At 44.8% G+C, this 17,863-nt stretch overlaps 1 protein-coding gene across 1 annotated transcript in view; it reads left to right on the top strand.

The window, feature by feature from the left end:
- LOC309547942 (interferon-induced GTP-binding protein Mx2-like) overlaps positions 1–15,125 on the top strand; it is a gene marked incomplete at its 5' end in the record, with an annotated part of 61,884 nt that extends 46,759 nt beyond the window's left edge. Inside the window, 2 exons of the mRNA XM_082247939.1 lie at positions 2,905–3,150; positions 14,824–15,125. Coding sequence (XP_082104065.1) covers positions 2,905–3,150; positions 14,824–15,054 — 477 coding nt within the window. The 3' untranslated portion in view covers positions 15,055–15,125. The remainder of the gene's footprint in view (positions 1–2,904; positions 3,151–14,823) is intronic.
- Between the last annotated feature and the right edge of the window lie 2,738 nt (positions 15,126–17,863).

The following is a 17,863-nucleotide window of genomic DNA, read 5'->3' as shown; positions in this document are numbered from 1 at the left end:
TCAACATGGACAAGGGCCTCTTTGCTACAACCCTGACCCAGTGGTTGTGGGGGTACAAGGGGTGACTTATCAGATTCTGACACCCCCCATTTGAATGAGTATTGGGTACTTAGTCCCCCCACTCATTCACCAAAAAAATGTCCAAAAGTAAATAGAAACACACACACAGTTTTTGACAAGTCCTTCATTAAAAAGAAATACATAATCATGCCCCCCGCTGTAAAGCCAGCGTCAGTCACGATGAACACCGCCATGCACGAAAAAAAAAAAAAACACAGTTGCCCTCTGAACACAATGTGAGAGACACTTGCCGAATGGCAAATAAACATGGATCCCGGTGATGTCAGAGTGACCCTGCCCGCATGTTTACCTGTCATTCGGTGAGTGTATTTCGAGGGGACACGTCGTGTTCGGTGGGCAGCGGGTTTCTTTGTTTTTTTTTTTTTTACCATGCAGGTCAGCGTTCATCGTTATTGACACTGGATTTACATTGGGGGACATGTTTTTATTATTTTTTTTAATAAAGGACTTTTAAAAAACTGTTTTGTTTTTATTTACTTTTGACATTTTTTTGGTGAATGAGTAGGGGTACAATTTACCCCTACTCATTCACATAGGGGGGGTGCCAGGGTCTGGGGGCTTTCCTTGTTAAGTCATTACCGCAGGGCCAAGGTTGTCAGAAAGAGGCCTTTGTCCTCCTCAACATGGGGAAAATGTGCTTTAGAGGGGGGAGCCCCCTTTCCCCAAAGCAATCCCCCCATGTTGAGGACATGTAGCCTGGTTTGGGAAGGGGGGGGCATTTATTCTCCCCCTTTCCTGGGCTGCCTGCTGGGCTGCATGTTTTGATAAGGGTCTAGTATGCATTTTGGGGTTGGACCCCAAGCTATTTTTGTTTTTAAACTTGTCATGGGGTTCCCCTTAAAATCCATACCAGAACGAAGAGTCTGATATGGATTTTAGAGTGTACACCACACCATTTAATACAATTTTCGGGCGTGAAGTTCCCCTCAAATTTCATACCAGACCCAAAGGGCCCCCACGCTGTAAAAAATGTATTGCCGCCCTTGTTTTGTTACATTCTGCTGTCAGCGGGGAATCCCACTGACGGCAGATGAGTCTTAGTTACGCACGCGCCTTAACAACCAGCTATTTACAATAAATTCGGCTCATTCCTTATGTTATCGAACTAATTTGAAAATGTGACGTCATCTGAATGAAACAAATGCATTCGTTATTTTTACTATAACTTATTTTCTGGCTTGTTGCCAATTTTTTGGATTTGGATGCATCTGAATCTCTGAAAATGAAATATTCATCCAAAAGACGAATCAAAACGAAACATATTGCACATGTCTACTGATTAGCAGAGGTGGGGGACTCGAATCAAATGACTTGACTTAAGTCAGACTTAAGTCACCAGTTTGAGAACTTGAGACTTGCTTGACTAAAATGAATAAAAAACTCGACTCGACTTTGACTTGGTATTCATGACTTGAGACTTGACTTTGACTTGAGACATATGACTCGAAATGACTTTTTCAAGTTATTAAATATTTCCATTTTCTCAAGATGTATTAAAGCAAAATGAATGTGCATGTTATGTTTCTGACACCACAGTCACTTAAAACACCTCAGTGTGTTCTGATTTTTAGGACACTGGCTGTTTAACAATGGAAATACTTAACATGTTTTTAGTGACTGTGGTGTTGAAACATGACCGGACGAAGGATTTTGACCAGTTTGGGCATTCAAATCGTTTCTTTAATTTGCCAAGAAAAAAACTACTAAGCAGTTTTGTTAATGTTGAAAATAAAACAAAACCTTTCCTGACCACTGACTTTTAACTAATTTAAAGGTTAAAAATTGGGGTAGATCAGTATTTTGACTTGATTTGTGACTTGACCAAAATAAATGACTTGACTTGCTTGACTTCTAGCAGGGACTCGACTTGACTTGCTTGCTTTTCGCCACAGTAACTTGGGACTTGCTTGAGACTTGAAGGTTAAGACTTTAGACTTGCTTGTGACTTGCACATGTGTGACTTACTCCCATGTCTGGTGATTAGTGTATTCTGACAGCGGAGGAGTCACACACAGCAAGGAGGATTCCTCCATCCAACCTTGCTTGTGCAGATTGGGGAATCGGCCCACCGGCTGATCAAAAAAAATCCATCTATGGCCAGCCCAGTTCTTTTCACTGCTCCTCCAGGCACAAGCTTTCTGACCTCATCACATACAATGCAGGACCAGCAGACCTGCACATTATGTGAGTACTACACGGGCCTATCCACATCTGAAGGTGTCCGAGAGAAGAAAAGAGCACCGACTGCTGTAGGAGTGAGAAATAAGGCGTTTGTAATTATTCCCAACCCCAAGGACAAATCAAGCATTGCTGACCATACCGTTAGAGGGAAGGGACACAGGAGTTGGGTTTTTATGCTCACCAGAGTTAAAGCGGTTGTAAACCCAAAAATTGAAAAAAAAAAAAAAAAACCTGCAAGACAAAGGCATAATGAGCTAGTATGCATCGCATACTAGCTCATTATGTATTACTTACCTTAGAACGAAGCCCCGACACGGACCCCCGGACATCGCTGCGGGCGCTGCCATGATCCCTCGTCGTCTCTTCCGGGTTCGGCGGCTCCGGCGCTGTGATTGGCCGGAGCTGCGCCGACGTCACTCCCGCGCATGCGCATGGGAGTTATTTTCCGGCAAGCTCCCGGCAAGTAAAACTGAAGGTCCCCCCGGACCTTCAGAACCGTGCCGGTTTAGGAGATATTAATTGTACCTACAGGTAAGCCTTATTATAGGCTTACCTGTAGGTAAAAGTGTCAAAAAGCGGGATACTACCGCTTTAAAAATATTAAAAAGCTGTGAAATTAAATCTGTCTTCCTTTTTCTAAAGGGGAAACTTGAAAATATCTGTAGCGAGCAGCAGAAAAAGGCAGAAGAGGCAATTCGGACTCAGTTCAAAATGGAGAAAATCATTTACTGTCAGGATACTCTTTATGGCGGATCGCTGAAGGAGGCCCGAGAAGAGGCTGAAGAGGAGAGGGAGAAGGATAAGAAGAAATTTGGAACTACAACACAACCCAACCAGTTGCAGTTATCAGTTGAAGAAATGTCCTACCACATCCAGGCGTACTTCACGGTAAGCCCCCCCCCCAGTCCTTCTATATAAAGTACATGTAAGCCCAATAGCTAAACTCTCATAGAAACTTTATCCCATTCATGTCTTTTCAAAAGTTATTTTCAATATGTTAAAATGTGCATCTGTCATTAACACCTTCCCGCCCAGCCTATAGCTGATTGACGGCCGGGCGGGGGCTTTACCATCCTGACTAGATGTCATACGATGCCACACATGCGTGCCCCAGGGACACAGCACAACGCCAATCAGGGTAAAGAGCCGATGATGTAGGCTCTTTACCATGTGATCAGCTGTGTCCAATCATGTAAACAAATGCCAGTTATTGGCATTTCCTTTCCTTATGGCTGTCAGTGTCTGAGGAAAGGAAAGCCAATAATCTACTTTCCAGTTACAGGGGACATTTACACTGATTATCAGGGCACTGATCATCAGTGCAGTATATCAATGTCTATCAGTGCAGCATATCAGTGCCCATCAGTGCAGCGTATCAGTGCAGCATATCCGTGTCCATCAGTGCCCATCGGTGCAGCAGATCAGTGTCTGTCAGTGCAACATATCTCTGTCCATCAGTGTAGCATATCTGTGCCCATGAGTGCAGCATACCTGTGCCCATAAGTGCAGCATATCAGTGCCCATGAGTGCAGCATATCAGAGCCCATGAGTGCAGCATATCAGAGCCCATGAGTGCAGCATATCAGAGCCCATGAGTGCAGCATATTAGTGCCCATGAGTGCAGCATACCTGTGCCCATGAGTGCAGCATACCTGTGCCCATGAGTGCAGCATACCTGTGCCCATGAGTGCAGCATATCAGAGCCCATGAGTGCAGCATATCAGAGCCCATGAGTGCAGCATATCAGTGCCCATGAGTGCAGCATACCTGTGCCCATGAGTGCAGCATACCTGTGCCCATGAGTGCAGCATACCTGTGCCCATGAGTGCAGCATACCTGTGCCCATGAGTGCAGCATATTAGTGCCCATGAGTGCAGCATATTAGTGCCCATGAGTGCAGCATACCTGTGCCCATGAGTGCAGCATACCTGTGCCCATGAGTGCAGCATACCTGTGCCCATGAGTGCAGCATATTAGTGCCCATGAGTGCAGCATACCTGTGCCCATGAGTGCAGCATACCTGTGCCCATGAGTGCAGCATATCAGAGCCCATGAGTGCAGCATACCTGTGCCCATGAGTGCCGCCTGCCAGTGCTGCTTATCAGTGCCGCCTTCCAGTGCTGCTTATCAGTGTCCTTCTGTGCAGCCTGATCAATGACCATCAAGAAAGAAGAAAAAATATTTATTTCCAAAAATTTATAACCAAAACTAAAACTTTTTTTTCTCAAATTTTGGTCGTTTTTCTGCTATTTTTGTTTAGCAAAAACAAAAAAAAAAGCGGTCATTTAAATATCACCAAAAGAAAGCTGTATCTGTCTCGAAAAAATGACAAAAATTAGATTTGGGTACAGTGTTGCATGATTGCACAACTGTCCTTTAAAGTGCGACAGCACTGAAAGCTGAACATTGGCCTGGGCAGGAAGGGGTTGAAAATATCTATTATTGAAGTGGTTAAAGTGGTATTAAACTCAAAACTTAATAATAATGTTAACAAGCAACAGACTTACTGGCCAGATCAGAAGGTGAAAATAAAGGAAAGCCTAAAAAAGAAAACAAATTCAGCCACCACTAAGCATTGGTTGGCTGCAATCTAATAAAGTAAATAAGTAATGTTTGCTTTTGGGTTTAATACCACTTTTCCATAATACACCGTGATCCTGCCACCATGATCCTTGTTCAGGAACTTCCTGTTGTAGGGTGACAACTCTTTTTCCCGGTCTCCTAATTCTTTTCCTGTGTTGTCACATGGGCTTCTGATACAAACTACAAGTGTCCATTTCAGCACGCCTCACACAGACATGGTATACTGTTGTCACCATTAGGAAATGCCAGGCAGCCATCGCTGGAGTGTATATGCGACGAGCCAGAACCGCAGGGGCGACACGTGAGGTGCACGGTTGGCCGATGAGAGACAGCAATAATACAGTTCATCGGTTTACTCACGGTTAGCAGAAAGCCTCCCTGGGCTGGTCGCACAGTGAAGAGGAAGACAGCACGAAATCCTCCGGGGCACGCTCTGTGATAGGGAAACGCCAGCCAAGATGGTGGTTGAGGTGCCCGTGATGACAGGGGTGTTTAGAGTGCTTGTGGTGGCTGGGTCCCTTGGTGGTATTTGTCGTGACGCCAGTACCGTTAATGGTGGTACAACCAGTTGTAATAGCAATAGTGAAGAATGAGGTAGACAGTGGTAGGATACAACTCACAACTTTTACTGTGACTGGTTTTGATTGCAGCATAAACATTCAGATAGAATACAGTCTCTGGGTAAATAGAGGAATTTTGCAGATCCACTGTTAATAGGCTTTAGTAATTCTGGACTCAGGCTGTGGTTCAGTATAATGCTTACTTGTTTGTGATTTGGCTTCTGGTACCTTTTGAATCCAGTGAAATTTGGTGAGATTGCCAGTGGCTAAGGAAATCCTTCACCTTTATTCTCAAAGGTCTTGCTGCCGTTTGGTGGCTTTTACCCTTTGATTTGAGCAGTTCCAATTTGTCCCTTCTCTGGACTGACCTTCACTAACCTCTACATGGTGCTTCTCTCTGTACACTCACTTCCTGAACTGAACAACTGACCACAGATAAACCTGAGCTGGGATAGATATCCCAGGGTGGTGCTATCCCCATCTTGTGGTGGGAAGTATGAAGCACACTTGACCAGCCTATGAACAGGGATTAAACAGGTGTAGCAATGCACATGCAAAATATAGCAATGACAAAGAAATAATACATTTGCAGTTCCCACGTGTCCTGAGTGGGATGCTGCATACCCCCATGGTAAAACGTGTGTCGACCTCGACACATATTTGACTCGATGTTGTGTCTTCCTGTAAGATATAAGAGAAAGGGAAAAGCATGCATGCATAGGAAATGACAACATAACCCCATTCTTGTACTTCTTGTATCTGCAAGTAAAATGGGTTAGGCAAACATATCTCAGGCAACAACGAAATGTGTCAAAAAGGGTGTAGTTTTTCCTCTGAAGACTGGTGATGTATGGCAAAACCAGAATAGTCCACGATGAGATGGAAAAAGAAAAACGAAACAAAAATAACATCTCAGGAGGCTCACAGGGTATGAGTCCGTTCCCTGGGCACAGGAAAAAATGTCAACAGAAGAATATCACGGAGGCTCAGGTACGTGAAAGTCTATCTCCGGGTGCAGGCTTGAACGTTGCAAAACAGTAGGTAAGTAGTCCTTTTAAAAAGTCCTTTAAAGGAAATGAACATATCACAAGTAAGTCTTCTTCTCACTCTGGAACTTCAGATGATGTAAGGATGCATTCAACGATGAGATGGCAGGGTTGGTAGTTGTCTTCATGGCTGCTGGTGTAGGAAATCCTTAAAACGGACAGGTGGTTGTCCTCTTGTAGTCCTGTCGGATCTTCGTAGCGGCTGAGTTTCTACAGGTCTTGTTTCAAGGGAACTTGGTGTCTCTTGAGCTGTAGTAGACACTTCTTGAGATAGCTCTTCTGGTTGAAGTGTGGTTGTATTGGTCTTGGCAGGCACTAAGATATTGAGCCATGGTGTAAGGAACCACTGTAAAGGATCAGAGTCTAATAATGCTTTTCCAAAAGACTGTAGTGGACCCTCTGAATCAGATGATTTTGTAGGCTCTGGTTCTATGGATTGAGTTTCCTCTTGGACAGCTTCTTCTTGAAGAGTTTCTTCTTGAGTACTTTCCTTGAGACATAACTTAAGGCGATTGCGATGTACTACACGTGATTTGTTCTCTTTAGTGATCTCATAAGTATGAGTCTCTGGATTGCGAATAGCTGTAATAGTGTAAGGTTCTCTCTCCCATTTGCTATCTAACTTGCTGGTGCGATGGTCGTTTTTTAACCACACATGGTCACCTATTTTGAGAGGTTCTGCTTTGGCAGATTGGTTATAATCTTTTTGTTGCTTTTCATGAGCATGTTCCATGCGATGTTGAACAATTTCTTGTGCATCAATTAGACGTCTTTGGTGCTCACTCACCCAATCAGTCTTTGGTAGAAGGTTGATTGCATCAGGCACTTGTACGCCCAAAGTATGGTCAGCGGGTAGTTTACCTTGTCGGCCAAACATGAGATAGTAAGGTGTATACCCAGTAGAACAGTGAATGGTGTTGTTGTAGGTGTACATCAATTGAGGCAATAGAGTAGGCCAATCACTTCTTGTAGCAGGAGGTACTGCTCTTAACATCTCAATTAAAGTTTGGTTCATTTTCTCGCAAAGTCCATTCCCTTGGGGGTGGTAGGCTGTGGTCCTGATTTTCTGGCAATTGTGAAGTGTACACAGTTCTTTGAAGAGTTGCGACTCAAAGGCAGATCCCTGATCTGTAAGGATTCTTTCTGGGCATCCATATGGCAATAGGAAATGTTTCCAGAAGGCATCTGCAGTGGTCTTAGCGGTCAAGTCCTTGACAGGTACGGCTACAACAAATTTGGTATAATGATCAATGATGGTCATGGCGTATGTGTAACCTGAGCGACTTGGTTCCAGCTTAACATGGTCAATTGCAACTATTTCTAGCGGTGTTCGGCTTACAATGGGATGTAAGGGTGCTTTTTGATCATGTTTTTCATTTCTTCCAACAGCACAGGTGGAACATTCTCGACACCACTTTTCAATGTCTCCTCTCATCCCAATCCAATAGAATCTTCTACGGATGGTAGCTTCTGTCTTCTGCACGCCAAAGTGTCCTGATTGATCATGATACATCTCAAGAATGATTCTTGCATCTCGGCGTGGTATTAAGATTTGGTATAGACGATCCCAGGTAATTGGGTCTAAAGTTCTTCTTAATAGTAGGCCCTTCTGTAGGAAGAGATGTTTTCTGTGTCTCCAAAGTTTTGACAGTTCTGGATCAGCATTTCTTCTGCGAATTCTTTCAGGTGTTCTTCCGCTGGTGAAGAAATCTTGCAGTTCTCCCAACACTCTGCTTTCATTTTGCAGCTTGATCCACCTTTCTTTGTCCACTTGGGATCTTGGATCCACTTGTTGTTGAAGGTTAAGAACTTTTCTTCCTTTGATGGTGATAATGTCTTGTTGGGCAAAATTTTTGTAAAAAGCTGGCATTTCTACCTCTTCCCAAACCTCTTCCTGTGTAGTAGGGTCTTCTTGGGTAGGCAGACGGGATAATGCATCCGCATTTTCATTTGCTTTTCCTGTTCTGTATTTTATGGTGAAATCGTAGTTAGCTAGGCGTGAGGCCCATCTTTGTTCCAATGCTCCCAACTTAGCGGTATTAAGATGTGCTAGTGGGTTGTTATCTGTGAAGGCCACAAATGGTGTTGCGGCAAGGTAATCTTTAAATTTTTCTGTAACAGCCCACACGAGTGCGAGGAATTCCAATTTGAAGGAACTATAGTTTTGGTCATTTCTTTCAGTACCTCTAAGAGATCTACTAGCGTAGGAAATAACTCTTTCTTTACCTTCTTGTACTTGCGACAGGACAGCTCCCAGACCTTTCTTACTAGCATCTGTGTAAAGATGAAATGGCTGCTGGTAATCTGGATAGCCTAGGATTGGTGGTTCTGTCAACTTCTTCTTCAGGAGCTGGAAGGCAATTTCTCTTTCTGTGTTCCATTCAACTGGTATTGGAGACTTTTGGTACCTCTTAGGATGTCCTCTCAGAAGTTCTAGTATTGGCCCCGCAATTTGGGCAAAATGAGGAATAAAGCGCCTGTAGTATCCTGCGAAACTGAGAAAACTCCTCACTTCTTTCACTGTAGTAGGAGTAGGCCAATTTCGGACTGCGGCTATCTTCTCTGGATCCGGTTTAACACCTTCAGAGCTTACAATATGCCCTAAGTATTTGACTTCTGACTTTAGTAGATAGCACTTAGATGTTTGACTTTGAGTCCATGTCTAATGAGGACTTGAAAAACTTCGGCCAAATGTTTCAAGTGATCTTCATAAGATTTGGAGTAGATGATGACATCGTCTAAGTACAACAGGACGGTTTCAAAATTTTTGTGTCCTAAGCAACGCTCCATTAATCTTTGAAAAGTTCCGGGCGCATTGCAAAGTCCAAAAGGCATGCAGTTGAACTCAAATAGGCCCATAGGGGTGGTAAATGCAGTCTTCTCACGATCTTCAGGTGCCATTGGTACTTGCCAGTATCCACTGGTTAAATCAAGGGTAGAGAAGTAGGCTGAAGATCCTAAAGCTGTCAAAGATTCCTCTATGCGTGGTAAAGGGTAAGCATCCTTGTGGGTGATTTGGTTAATTTTTCTGTAATCCACACAGAATCTGATGTTACCATCCTTTTTACGGACAAGGACTAGAGGTGCAGCCCATGGACTATGGCTGTCTCTAATGACATTGGAGTCCTTCATCTCTTGGATCATTTGCTTTACTGATTGGTACATAGTTGGTGGTATAGGCCGATACCTTTCCTTGATCGGTGGGTGTGAACCTGTAGGGATGGAGTGCTTGATGATATCCACTTCTCCATAGTCTGTAGAATGCTTACTGAAGGCACGGTGAAGCTCCTTCACAATTTTTAGTACTCCCTCAATTTGGTTTGCTGGTGTGGAAGCATCTCCCACATGAAGTTCTTTCCACCAGGATGTGTTTACATTTTGGTCCTGTGGGTTCTGTCTCTTGGTAATTTGCTCTGTGGTAGCTGTAGCCACACTGATGATATCTTGAAAAGTGACTTGGATTAGCTGTGCGATAGGACGGTGTTTTGTTAGTGTTACACTGCTATCACTCAAGTTTAGGAGTCGTATAGGCACTTTACCTTCAGAGACAGTTACTAGGCTCCTTGCAGCTCTAACTAGAGGATAGTCTTCCAAAACAACAGGCTCTACCAGGGCTTGGTAGTCTTGACCCTGAATTCCGACTACAGCTCGGCACCACAAGAGAGTTTCGGTGTTGGGTTTGAGGATCACAGGTTGCTTATCTCGGATGCGGGCACAGCAAATTTCTCCTTTTTCGTTGGTGAATCTCTGTTGCGCATTTAGTACACGGATGGTTTGTTGGATAACCTTCTTAGAATCAGGAGAGGCAGTAGGCACTAACTGGTGCAAGGCTTCTAGCATCTCAACATAACAGTTCCTGAGGACATTCATTCCTAGGACTATTGGAGGGTTAGGGTTATTGTCTCTGACTCGTACCACAATAAGGCCTTGTCGAGGTAGTGTAGTTCCTCCTACTTGAATGGTAGGTTCCCAATAACCATGGACTGGTATGGGTTTGCCGTTACTGGCTATGAGACTCAGCCAGGATTCTGGAGGCTGGGTAAGCTGATTTTGATCCCAGTATTTTTCAAAGGCTGCTTGTTGAATGGTGGTGACTTGGGATCCTGTGTCAACTAGGGCAACAAAAGGAACTCCATTTATTTGAAGTGTCACTTCTGGACGGGATCCTACGTATCTTGGCATCCAGTGGGGATCTTCTGGACCTATTGGTTCACCTCCCGAGGGGTGGTCTTTGGCCTCGGGGGTTTCCCTGTTTAACTGCCAGCAGGTTGCTTCTGTATGGCCTGGTTTGTGACAGTATGTGCAGATTGGCCGCTTAGGGGTACTAGTGCGGTCAGGGGGGCGTCCGCCAGAATTTCTGGAATAAGTCTCTCTATAATTAGAGGGGAAGAGTCTTCTGGACACAGGTTTCTCATCCTCTAGCATTAATGGTTTCTCCCATTGTTCCAACTTTTGGTGGACTTTCTCCAGACTTTTAGTCAGGAAATGGACTTGCTCAGTCAAGGCGGCAACTGCGTTAGGAACTGGAGCTTGGGTTGCCTGACTGACTATAGGTAAGGACTTTACAGGGGTAACCAGCTGTGATACAGGCACTTCAACAGATCTAACAGGTTCTGTTGGTGGGCTTTTTCCCAGTATGCTGATAGCTAATTCTTTAAAATCTAAGAAGGTAGCTCCTGGATGTTGGGCGGCTAACATTCTTAGTTGGCTCTTTAGATTGTCTGTATTGACGCCTTCAATAAATTGTTCTTTCAGGGTTTTGTCCTGATTCTCTGCCTCACGGGGGTCTACTTGGACAACAGCTCTAAGGGCTTCCTGCAAAGATAATGCAAAGTCTCTGAGTGACTCACCAGATTGCTGTTTCTTGCTGAAGAACCTCATCTTGACCTCTGACACGGTTCTGGGTTCAAAGGTGGTGTAGAGACGTTCAAAAATCTGCTCCATGGTCTTTCTCTCTGAGCTTGGCCAAGATTTCACTTCTCTGAGAGCAGCTCCTTCCAATTGCGCAAGAAGAATCTCCATCTCTTGCTCTGAGGATACAGGGTACAATCTGAACACAGCAAGAATTTTTTCTTTAAAGTCCATTAAAGTATGAATTTCTCCAGAATATCGTGGAAACCAGGGGGCCCCAAAATAATAAGGCATGGTTAAAGGCATTAAGCTTGGTGCTGCAGCGGTTGGTATTGTACTGGGACCGACTGCGGCTGCTGCAGGGGGTCCGCTGAGGTCAGGCTGCACGTCATCTTCTTGCACAGACATGGTGACAGCAGGTGAATTATAGTAAGGTAAGTCAAATGCGTTTTTAGACACTTTTTTGTGCGGTGTTGCTATGGGCGACCGCTGCCTTGCGGGTGTATGGCCCTTTAAGAATTTAATGCTGGCTGAATACAATGCTGCAGCAAAGTTGATTTTGGGTCTCTGGCAGAGTTCCTGCTATTAGTGCTCCTTATAGTTAGTAGAGGCAGCTGACAGGTTGCGATTACTGCTTGGACAGCAAGCAATGCGGTTATTTTCTCTTCTATTGCTCGCATGCGAAGTCTCGCGACTTCTGGGGCGTGCGCTTGTCGCACTCTCCTCCCAGGATTGACACAGCAAAGGTAAGGCGGGCTGGCCGGACAATTTTGCATAAATGGGTGGCACCAAAATGTTCCCGCTCTTCAGGGGGTGTCACTAACTTATCCACAGTGATGGCGCAGAAATTTTTGAACAAGAAGGTCTCCGGCAGCCATTTTAAGTGAATAGAAACAGTCAATTCAAATACAGCAAGCAGTTTTGTTGACACACAAACGTCCGATTTTCTCACTTTGGATGCTGCGATTTTTAGGCTGATAACTGAGATAACACTTCCATGCGACTTTGAAACAGTTTAAACAGTTCTGTGGCCCCACACAGCATGCAATAAGTAAACAGTCTCTCAATAAAGCAAAGGGGCTTATTCTGATGCAACAGTCTTTTAGATAAGGCGCAGGGGTTAATATCCTGTTCGTGACGCCAAATTTTTATGCGACGAGCCAGAACCGCAGGGGCGACACGTGAGGTGCACGGTTGGCCGATGAGAGACAGCAATAATACAGTTCATCGGTTTACTCACGGTTAGCAGAAAGCCTCCCTGGGCCGGTCGCACAGTGAAGAGGAAGACAGCACGAAATCCTCCGGGGCACGCTCTGTGATAGGGAAACGCCAGCCAAGATGGTGGTTGAGGTGCCCGTGATGACAGGGGTGTTTAGAGTGCTTGTGGTGGCTGGGTCCCTTGGTGGTATTTGTCGTGACGCCAGTACCGTTAATGGTGGTACAACCAGTTGTAATAGCAATAGTGAAGAATGAGGTAGACAGTGGTAGGATACAACTCACAACTTTTACTGTGACTGGTTTTGATTGCAGCATAAACATTCAGATAGAATACAGTCTCTGGGTAAATAGAGGAATTTTGCAGATCCACTGTTAATAGGCTTTAGTAATTCTGGACTCAGGCTGTGGTTCAGTATAATGCTTACTTGTTTGTGATTTGGCTTCTGGTACCTTTTGAATCCAGTGAAATTTGGTGAGATTGCCAGTGGCTAAGGAAATCCTTCACCTTTATTCTCAAAGGTCTTGCTGCCGTTTGGTGGCTTTTACCCTTTGATTTGAGCAGTTCCAATTTGTCCCTTCTTAGGACTGACCTTCACTAACCTCTACATGGTGCTTCTCTCTGTACACTCACTTCCTGAACTGAACAACTGACCACAGATAAACCTGAGCTGGGATAGATATCCCAGGGTGGTGCTATCCCCATCTTGTGGTGGGAAGTATGAAGCACACTTGACCAGCCTATGAACAGGGATTAAACAGGTGTAGCAATGCACATGCAAAATATAGCAATGACAAAGAAATAATACATTTGCAGTTCCCACGTGTCCTGAGTGGGATGCTGCATATGTAGACAGGAAGTGAAAGGAAATAGGCTGCAGGAGATCAGCACCACTGAGATTTAACAAAGGATTAAAAAAAGGGCGATTTTTTTTTTTTTTTTTTACAATGGTATTTGGTGATGATACACAGTGCTTTAACAAACTGTCATTCAGTTAGGGTTGACATGTACTTTAAAACTGAACTACAGGCAGATAATAAAAATAAAAAAAATGAATGCAGTAATGTGTTCCTTATGAAGAGTAAAATGTATTTTCTTATGCAGCTGGTCTAACCACTTTAACCCCGGAGGATTTGGCTGCTCAATGACCAGGCCCTATTTTGCGATTCGGCACTGCGTGACTTTAACGGACAATTGCGCGGTCGTGCGATGCTGTACCCAAACAAAATTGACGTCCTTTTTTTCCCACAAACAGAGCTTTCTTTTGGTGGTATTTGATCACCTGTGCGATTTTTTTTTTTGATCATGCGCTATAAACAAAAAAAGAGCGTCAATTTTGCAAAAATAACAATATTTTTCACATTTTTTTTATATGAAATTCCCCAAAAATGTAAAAATCAAAATTTTTTAACGTTTTCGGCCAATTTGTTTTATGCTACATATGTTTGGTAAAAAAAATCGCAAAAAGCGTATTTTGATTGGTTTGCGCAAAAGTTATCGCGTTTACTAACAAAGGAAAAGATTTTTGTCATTTTTGTTGTTTTTTTTTTAACGCGTAATGGCGGCGATCTGCGATTTTTTTTTTTGCGGTACTGCGACATTGGGGCGGACAGATCGGACCCTTGACTGACATTTTTGACACTTTTGGGGGTACCAGTGACATTACTGCAGTAATCAGTACTATACATATGCACTGTTACTGTAAAATGACATTGGTAGTGAAGGGGTTAACTTTATTTGAGAGGGAGGGGCTGTGTGTCCCCCTAGGGGCGTGATTCTAACTGTGATTGGCTGTGGCTTGAGCTGTAGGAACAGTGATCAATGGTCCTACATAGTAGAACCATATGATCAGTGTTTCTACACAGGGGAGAATGACAGGTGGCTTGTTTACACTAGCCGCCTGACTTTCTCCCTCTGCAGCGACGATCGCAGAGTGACCGGCGGACATCGGGTCCGCCACCGCGCGGGAGCGCGCCTCCGGCGGCGCGCGCTCGCTCCCCAGAGCCTCACAGGCTAGTGACATATATATACGTCACTTTGCCTGTGAGGGGCTGACCGCCGCAGTATATCTACTTGCGGCGGTCGGCAAGTGGTTAAAGGGGTTGTAAACCTCAGACATGAAATATGAACAAAGCATATCCCTCTATAGTGTGTACTTTTCTCAATCCAGAGCACTAAGTGTTGTTTCTGTCCACTGGTTCATTTCTCTGCTTTCTGTAGAAGTCACTTTTGACAGGTTATTTTCTTGACTGCCTGACCACCATTTTCTCATCCATCCTAATTCTACAAATATTCTCTCTCCTAGAACGCAACAGCTCGCCTGGCCAATCAAATCCCTCTTATTATTCAGCACTATATCCTGTATGAGATTGCCCACCAGCTTCAGGCTCAGATGTTGCACCTGATCCAGGATAGGGAGAACATGGATGTGCTGCTACAGGAAAAGCAGGATTTGAGCAGAGAGAGGAAGACATTAAAGGACCGCATCAAACGTCTGCACGCCGCTCAGCTAGAGCTGGCCCGATTCCCCAGCTAAAAAAACAAAGTTTTATTGTTCCACTGAAGACCTTGGATCATGATCACAGTAGGAAACCACATTCTATTTAAATGTAATGTAAGATACTTTGGTTTTGCCAGTACTGCACGCATACTCCACGAATGGTCTGAAAATTGCGCACATTGTATTCTGGAACTGCCACATCAGTTATCCTTAACGTCAGAAATGGGCATTTGCAAAAATTGGAATCTCTAGTTCTAAAGTTGTAAAAAAAGGGCAGCTTTAGGGATAGCTGTGTGTGCTGTTATTTTGTTGTATTCTCCTCCAGCCACAGGAGAAATGGTAAAAACCCCAAACAGGCTGACCAGTCCCTTGTCTGAGCTCAGGACCAAAAACCAACACTGGGGCAAGGAGCATAACACTGTCTATTAACAAAGCCTTTCTCTTTCATGTAATCCTGACTGCACTTTTCTTATCTGCTAATTTTTGGAGTGTCTGTTATCCTCACTGTTGGGTTACTCGATAATACCCCAGGGGTTAAAATCAGTGCCGGGACAAGGTAACCTAGACCCCAGGGCGAACTTGCCAAATTGCGCCACCCCCCTCTCCCACTAGATTTAATGTCAGCAAAAATACCCCCCTCCCCAAAAACAAGAAGAAAACGAGCACTAATCCACATGCTTACCCCCTAAACATAAATTTCCCCTCCTAATCTAAATCCGCCCTCCTGCTAAATCCCTCTACCAGCACAGATTCCCCCCCCCCCCCAGCTTTAATCCTCTCCGCATATGCTCCCAGCACAATCCCCACCCCCCAAAAAAACTAAAAAATTCCCCCTTCCTAGTAAAAATCCTCTACCCCTCAAATTTCCCCTCAGAGCACTAATTCTCCCACCCCCGACCCAACTCCAAATCCACCCTCTAAGCACACATTCCCCTCCCTCAATCCTCCATCCTAGTACAAATTCACCCCTCCCTCAATCCTCCATCCTAGCATAAATTTACCCCTCCCTCAATCCTCCATCCTAGCATAAATTTACCCCTCCCTCAATCCTCCATCCTAGCATAAATTCACCCCTCCCTCAATCCTCCACCCTAGCATAAATTTACCCCTCCCTCAATCCTTCATCCTAGCATAAATTTACCCCTCCCTCAATCCTCCATCCTAGTACAAATTTACCCCTCCCTCAATCCTCCATCCTAGTACAAATTCACCCCTCCCTCAATCCTCCATCCTAGCATAAATTTACCCCTCCCTCAATCCTCCATCCTAGCATAAATTTACCCCTCCCTCAATCCTTCATCCTAGCATAAATTCACCCCTCCATCAATACTCTATCTTAGCATAAATTCACCCCTCCCTCAATACTCTATCCTAGCACAAATCTACCCCTCCCTCAATCTTCCACCCTAGCATAAATTCACCCCTCCCTCAATACTCTATCCTAGCACAAATCTACCCCTCCCTCAATACTCTATCCTAGCATAAATTCACCCCTCCCTCAATCCTCCACCCTAGCATAAATTCACCCCTCCCTCAATCCTTCACCCTAGCATTAATTCACCCCTCCCTCAATCCTCCATCCCTCCTCTAAACACAAATACCTCTCCTCCCCAATCATCACTTCAAGCACGCCTCCCCAATTTCCCCTCCTAGAACAATTCTTCGCTCCTGCCGCCCCCCTAAAATTCCCCCCTCCCAACACCAATCCCCTCCCCCAATCTTTGTGGTGTCCCTGTCCCACAGTGCCCAAGGCAGCGGTCCCTCCAGCCCACCCCTTGTGCGGACCCTGGTTAAATCTGCCACAGACTTTTAATACCTTTCTGCTGGTTCAGGTCACTCCGAGCCCAGGGTCTGAGCTCAGGCAAGAGATATTAAATCCACAAAACACTTAAAATTGGTGGCCCCCTCAGTGGAAATTTTGCCTATTCACAGTTTCACAAGCGCACACAATTTTTCAACCTAAATTCATGATGTAAATATTATTTATTTAGTAGGACGTGTGGGGATTGTATTCCCTTTTTATACACAGTCAAACTTTGCTTATTTTGTAGAAATGTAGATTTTCATAAAATACTTACTAAATATATGACCCAACACTTCCAAGGGCCCATTCACATGGGGCGGACTACGCCTGCGATCCGCTTGCTCTGCAGGGGATCTCTCTGCAGATCATTGCTCAGCATTTGGATAACAGGTCCGTGTTCACGCTCTCTTCTATGGGCGGTCGAATGTAAACGGACCACCTGCCTGTTTACACACAACTGCCATCTGATCTTATCCGATCTGCTAGATCAGGGATCTCCAAACTTTTTCAACAAAGGACCAGTTTACCATCCTTCAGACTTTAGGGAGGCCGAACTATGGCCATTGGAATTATGGGAATGTATTGGAAATGTCTCGGCATCAGTGGGAGTAAACAATGCACCATCTTTGGTGTCAGCGAGAGGAATTGTGCCCTAGCGTTGGTGTCATTTGGTGGGAAGACTCATGCCCCATCGTTGGTGTCACTGGGAGGAGCTGTGCCCCATCATTGGTGTCATTGGGAGAGATTGTGCCCCATAGTTGGCGTCACTGGGAGGAACTGTGCCCCATCGCTGGCGTCACTGAGAAGAACTTTGCCCCATCTTTGGTGTCTTTGGGAGGAACTGGGCCTCGATCGTTGGCGTCACTGGGAGGAGCTATGCCCCCATCATTGGCATTACTGGGAGAAGCTGTGCCCCATTGCTGGCCTCACTGGGAGGGACTTTGCCTTGATCGTTGGCGTCCCTGGGAGGAGCTATGCCCCCATTATTGGCGTCACTGGGAAGAGCTGTACCCCATTGTTGGCGTCACTGAGAAGAACTGT

The sequence above is a fragment of the Pelophylax lessonae genome (assembly GCF_965119305.1).
Source record: "Pelophylax lessonae genome assembly, chromosome: 2".
NCBI lineage: Eukaryota > Metazoa > Chordata > Amphibia > Anura > Ranidae > Pelophylax > Pelophylax lessonae.
The sequence above is the reverse complement of the archived record's forward strand: the minus strand, read 5'-3'. Positions and strand labels throughout refer to the sequence as shown.